Source organism: Drosophila teissieri, chromosome 4 (genome assembly GCF_016746235.2).
Source record: "Drosophila teissieri strain GT53w chromosome 4, Prin_Dtei_1.1, whole genome shotgun sequence".
NCBI lineage: Eukaryota > Metazoa > Arthropoda > Insecta > Diptera > Drosophilidae > Drosophila > Drosophila teissieri.
Window position 1 is genome coordinate 1,403,209 of NC_053033.1, and position 5,966 is coordinate 1,409,174.

At 37.6% G+C, this 5,966-nt stretch overlaps 1 protein-coding gene across 1 annotated transcript; it reads left to right on the forward strand.

Moving 5' to 3' along the window:
- Nucleotides 1-1,539: 1,539 nt before the first annotated feature.
- LOC122622887 (apolipophorins-like) lies at nucleotides 1,540-5,633 on the forward strand. Its single transcript, XM_043801530.1, has 3 exons — nucleotides 1,540-1,560; nucleotides 1,793-5,056; nucleotides 5,133-5,633. The coding sequence occupies exons 1-3, from the start codon at nucleotides 1,540-1,542 to the stop codon at nucleotides 5,631-5,633; spliced, it is 3,786 nt and encodes a 1,261-aa protein (XP_043657465.1).
- Nucleotides 5,634-5,966: the final 333 nt, after the last annotated feature.

Consider the following 5,966-nt stretch of genomic DNA (forward strand, 5'->3'; position numbering starts at 1 on the left):
TATACTTCGCCTATTTTCTAGCAACATTTTTATCTAATATTTATAAACTGTCGACACGGCGCATATACATTTGACATGTGTTGTGTAGAATTGTTTACTACATGTAAAATATACATACTGGCGCCACTGTGCATGTAAACTTGGCATGCTTTATATCTACATTCTTTATGTAATATGTATACATTGGTGGTACGGATTATATATATTTGACATGTATTGTGTAGAATTGTATACTTTACATGTACTATATACATAGTGGCGCCACGGAATATATAAACTTGACATATTTTACCGGCCTCACTTTAAATGTAAAATGTAAATACTAGCGCCACTGTGCCTTTGTGTTTGACGTTTGTATATACTTATACTTGTATAAGCCGTTGTATAAGGTGCGCCACTGTACTTTTTACACCAATTGTGTGTAGTGGCTCCACCTAACTTTTACATAAGCTGTATAGTGGCATCACTGCAGTTTAAATTAATTGTGTATACTGGCAACCCTGCACTTCTAAATAAGATGCTTCTATTGGCACCACTTGTATAAGCTGTTCTGTATAGTAGCGCCAGTGCGGATAGCGGTATTAAACAACACACAACTGCTTTACCAACACACCACACTGCCGCCACTATACTCAACAGCTTTAACAACACTGGCGCCACTACACTCTACTGCGTAGGAAAGAAAGAAAAGGAAAGGAGACGACATATCGGGAAACCGAATTGCTACACAAGAAATGAGGCTTTTTATAACGTCTTGCCGCATTGTATAAACTCATTTTCTTATTAATGCGGTCTTTTTTAAAAGTGTTTTATCTTGCAAAGTTGAACGGAAATTATTTATTCCCTTGCTTATTATCCTAAACAAAATTTATTTAAATTGCCGTTAAACACACTTATTTAAATTAACATTTACTTAGTGGAGCCTTTGCGTGCCTCTATTTAATATGTTTATAGTGACGCCACTGCTAGCTTTTGTTAATATATTTTTTATGCAGTTGTGTACAGTAGCACCACTGTGTAGGTATACTTCGCCTATTTTCTAGCAACATTTTTATCTAATATTTATAAACTGTCGACACGGCGCATATACATTTGACATGTGTTGTGTAGAATTGTTTACTACATGTAAAATATACATACTGGCGCCACTGTGCATGTAAACTTGGCATGCTTTATATCTACATTCTTTATGTAATATGTATACATTGGTGGTACGGATTATATATATTTGACATGTATTGTGTAGAATTGTATACTTTACATGTACTATATACATAGTGGCGCCACGGAATATATAAACTTGACATATTTTACCGGCCTCACTTTAAATGTAAAATGTAAATACTAGCGCCACTGTGCCTTTGTGTTTGACGTTTGTATATACTTATACTTGTATAAGCCGTTGTATAAGGTGCGCCACTGTACTTTTTACACCAATTGTGTGTAGTGGCTCCACCTAACTTTTACATAAGCTGTATAGTGGCATCACTGCAGTTTAAATTAATTGTGTATACTGGCAACCCTGCACTTCTAAATAAGATGCTTCTATTGGCACCACTTGTATAAGCTGTTCTGTATAGTAGCGCCAGTGCGGATAGCGGTATTAAACAACACACAACTGCTTTACCAACACACCACACTGCCGCCACTATACTCAACAGCTTTAACAACACTGGCGCCACTACACTCTACTGCGTAGGAAAGAAAGAAAAGGAAAGGAGACGACATATCGGGAAACCGAATTGCTACACAAGAAATGAGGCTTTTTATACGTAAAAAAAAATACATCTAGCCTGCTGCTGCTGCAAACTATATTAAGGAGTCAAAGATTGTAAACAACCTAATTGAAAATGTTCAGCTGACAGAAACATACAAGTTTATTGGAAATACTAAAGGAAACTCTGATATCAGTGCAACAGTAATCACGACATTGAAACTGAAAAATCCTAGCGGTACCAAGGCCAACTCACCGGCAACTGGTTCTACTGTCAGAAGCGTAATATTCCAGAGACCAGAAACCTATACGTCCAAAAATATTAACGCCCTTAAAACGATTCTAGCTGATCTTGTAGATTCTACTGGCGAGTATGTAAAAAAAGAAAGCGCAAAAAAGTTTGTTGAGTTTATAAGGTTGCTACGTCAATCTGATAGTGAGACTTTATTAGAACTGGCTGCATATCCACATCCCAACAAAGTCTTAGCACGCAAGGTATATTTGGATGGATTATTTCGTACCAGCACAGCAGAATCAGCTAGAGTTATATTAAAACAGCTTTCCAAATTTGATGAGAAGGAGAAATTACTTGCAATATTGTCCTTAAACTTAGTCAAAAGTGTTGACAAAGAGACCCTCAATCAAGCGGCTGCTCAGCTCTTACCAAACGCCCCTAAAGAGCTATATATAGCTGTGGGTAGTTTAGTTGCTAAATATTGTTTAGGAAATAATTGTCAAGGACCGGAAGTTGATGCCATATCTAAAAAGTTTTCTGATGGCCTTAAACACTGTAAGCCAAATACTAAGCGAGAAGAAGAGCGCATTGTGTACATTTTAAAGGGAATAGGAAATGCAAAGAGCTTAAGTGGCAATACGGTTGCTGCTCTAAGTGAGTGCGCTTCCACAGGGCGCTCTAACCGCATACGTGTCGCAGCTGTGCACGCGTTTTCATCAGTTAAATGCGATGGAACCTTGCAATCTAAATCCTTGGAACTTCTTAAGAATCGTAACGAAGATTCAGAGTTACGCATTGAAGCTTATTTGTCCGTTATCTCATGCCCTAACGCTGAGGTTGCTAATCAAATTTCGGAAATAGTGAATTCCGAAACTGTTAACCAGGTTGGAGGCTTTATTTTATCTAATTTAAAAGCAATTCGAGACTCTACCGACGTCAACCGTGAGCAGCAAAAGTATCATTTAGGTAACATTAGGGTGACAAAAAAATTTCCCATTGACTACAGACGATACAGTTTCAACAATGAGGTTTCCTATAAACTTGAATCCCTTGGTATTGGCGCCAGCTATGATTATCAATTAATATATTCGCAACATGGATTCTTGCCGCGATCATCTCGTATTAATGTAACAACGGAACTTTTCGGCACCAACTACAATGTATTTGAGGCAAGCGTACGACAAGAAAATGTTGAAGAGGTATTGGAATACTATTTGGGACCGAAAGGATTGGTGAACAAAGATTTTGACGAAATTGTTAAACTCATTGAAGTTGGAAATAATGGTGGTGCTGCTGCTGGTGGCCGAGCCCGTCGTTCAATTGTTGACGACGTTGGTAAAATTTCGAAAAAGTATAAGACGTATGGCAGCAAAAATGTGCAAGATCTCAATTTAGATGTGTCCTTAAAACTGTTTGGTTCGGAATTGGCGTTCTTGAGCCTTGGCGACAACATACCAAGTTCTCTGGATGACATTATCAACTACTTCTCAACTTCTTTCGAAAAAGCAAAACGGGAACTATCTTCGTTTGAAAAGCAACTTTCCAGTCACCATTTATTCCTTGATACCGACCTTGCATATCCAACTAGCATTGGAGTACCGTTGGAACTTGTAGCCCAAGGCTTTGCAGCTACCAAAATTGATCTTGCCGTTAGCCTTGATATTAATGCTATTCTAGAACAAAACTGGCAAAAGGCTAAGTACAGACTAAAGTTTGTTCCGAGTGTCGATATTAATGCTAACCTTCAGATAGGCTTTAATGCACAAGTACTCTCCACTGGACTTCGTGTGGTATCATCAGCGCATTCAGCGACTGGTAGCGATATTATTGTAGCTGTTATTAAGGATGGAGAAGGCTTTAACGTTGACCTCGAGCTACCACGCGAAAAACTTGAGCTTATTAATTTTAACGTTGATACCGAACTATATGTAGCCGAACAAGACAAACAAAAGGCTATTGCCCTTAAGGGTAACAAAAAAAATAAGAATTCTCAGCCTAGTGAGATTTGCTTCAATCAATTGGAACTTGTTGGATTAAATATTTGTATTGAGAGTTCAACAAGCTTAGGTGAAGTTCAAGCTGGAAACGGTAATGTTCCAGAAAGAGGACTTTCTGTTTCGGAGAAATTTCACTTATCCAAACCATTTAGTTTCGCCGTTTACTTAACGACTGAACGCAAATTTTCGTTCAAAGGAATTCACACACAGGAAGCTTTTTCCCAAAAATGGAAATTAGATTATTCCACTCCTGGATCCAAAGTTTCTCATGATACAACAGTTGTCTATGAGCTCGGAAATAAGCCTAGGGTATATAGTAGATTATCCTTTGATAACTCACAATGCCACTTTGCAGTGGAAGCTGGAATAAACAACGACAAAAGTGAATTGGTTGTATATGGTCAATATGAACAAGATAAGGACATAAAAAAAAGTAAAATTGGCTTTAGCAAAAGCGGAAATGAATACAAACCTTTAATTGAAATCCAAGACAATAATGGAATCTCAAACAGCATAAATGGGTACCGCGCTGACGGAAAAATAGTTGTTAAAAAAAACAGTAATAACATTGAAAGATATTATTTCGAAAACTTTCAAGTGTCAAATGCTAATAACGCCCGCGTAGTACTAAACGGATGGTCGGAAGTTGGATCTAATTCATTAACTTCTGAGCTTCGAATTACATCAGATCAGCGAACATTCTTAATAAAAAAAAATGTCAAATTGGAAAATGGCCTGTATGAGGCAGGTTTCTACATAAATGATGAACGTTCTCCTGAAAATATTTACGGAAGTTCAATACATTTGACAATAGCTGATCAGTCTTATGCCATTAAACTGAACGGTAAAGCAGCAGATTGGTCCATTGGCACCGATGGCGGTTTGGATTTCCAAAAACATGGTGATTCCGATTCTGTGCGTGCAGGCTCACTTGTGCAAAATTTTGAAATTCAATATAAAAACAAGCAGGTTGGAGCATTAAAGATTAAGTCAAATTTTGATATTAATAAATTGGATCTGGATGTGGAAATTTCACGTGAACAAAAAATTGGCTCCATAATCGTTAAATTCGAAAGCAATCAGCGACACGCGCAGGATTATTCCCTGGAGGCTAAAGCAAATATTAACAAGCAGTCTATAGATGTTATATCTATAACAGCGACACGCGCAGGATTATTCCCTGGAGGCTAAAGCAAATATTAACAAGCAGTCTATAGATGTTATATCTAAGCGTGATTTTAATGGAAACGTCTATGTTATTGATAACTCTATAGTAACAAGTTGGGGAACTTTACTGTCTGCAAAGGGAGAAATAGGACAACGTTACTCGGCCCAAGACATTAATATTAATATTCAAGGCAATGTTCAAATAAGCGGCAAGGACAAAGCTACCCAATGGATACTTAAAGTAATCGGCACACCTGACAAAACCAACAGCGAGTTTAGGATTAGTCGAGACACCGCAGAGCTTGTTAAGCTAACCAGTGAGTCGCAGCATCCGCAAGACAAAATATCCTTGGCTAAGCTTAATCTTATTGTCAAAAATCAGTTAACTGCCAAAGGCGAGTTTCGCGTAGCTAAAAATGGCAAGGGGGAATTGACAGCCAGTATTGAGACTTTGAAGACTGAACCGAAGCACAAAATAGAAATGGAATCTAAATTTTTTTTTTTTTTTTTTTTTTTTTAAATATTTACAGTGGCTATTGCCCCTGTCATTTTATTGTCCTTTGATTTTTTTTTACATAAAAAACATGTAGGTACAATTCATGGCTATTGACATTTTTTGGAAACTTAAGTAACATAAAAAATAACATGCATGAAAAACTACATAAATAGTACAACATAAGGTAATAAACGTGGGCTCCCCGTTCGCAATTGCGCGTCCCGCCGTGCTCGCTTCTTTTTTTTTTCTTTTCCCGGATTTAAAATTACGCTCCCTCCGACGCGTCCGGCCTCTGTTACTTTTTGGCTATTACTGGTTTATGGTTTTCCAATACTAAACGGGGTAGTATCGGATAAT

Excerpts from the sequence above, each read along its gene's own strand:
- LOC122622887 (XM_043801530.1), top strand. The coding sequence starts at position 1,540 with ATGCTTCTATTGGCACCACTT. Across the intron at positions 1,561-1,792 it reads TGCTTCTATTGGCACCACTT|CCTGCTGCTGCTGCAAACTA; the intron begins GTATAAGCTGTT and ends AAATACATCTAG. Across the intron at positions 5,057-5,132 it reads CGCAGGATTATTCCCTGGAG|GCTAAAGCAAATATTAACAA; the intron begins GCTAAAGCAAAT and ends TATTCCCTGGAG.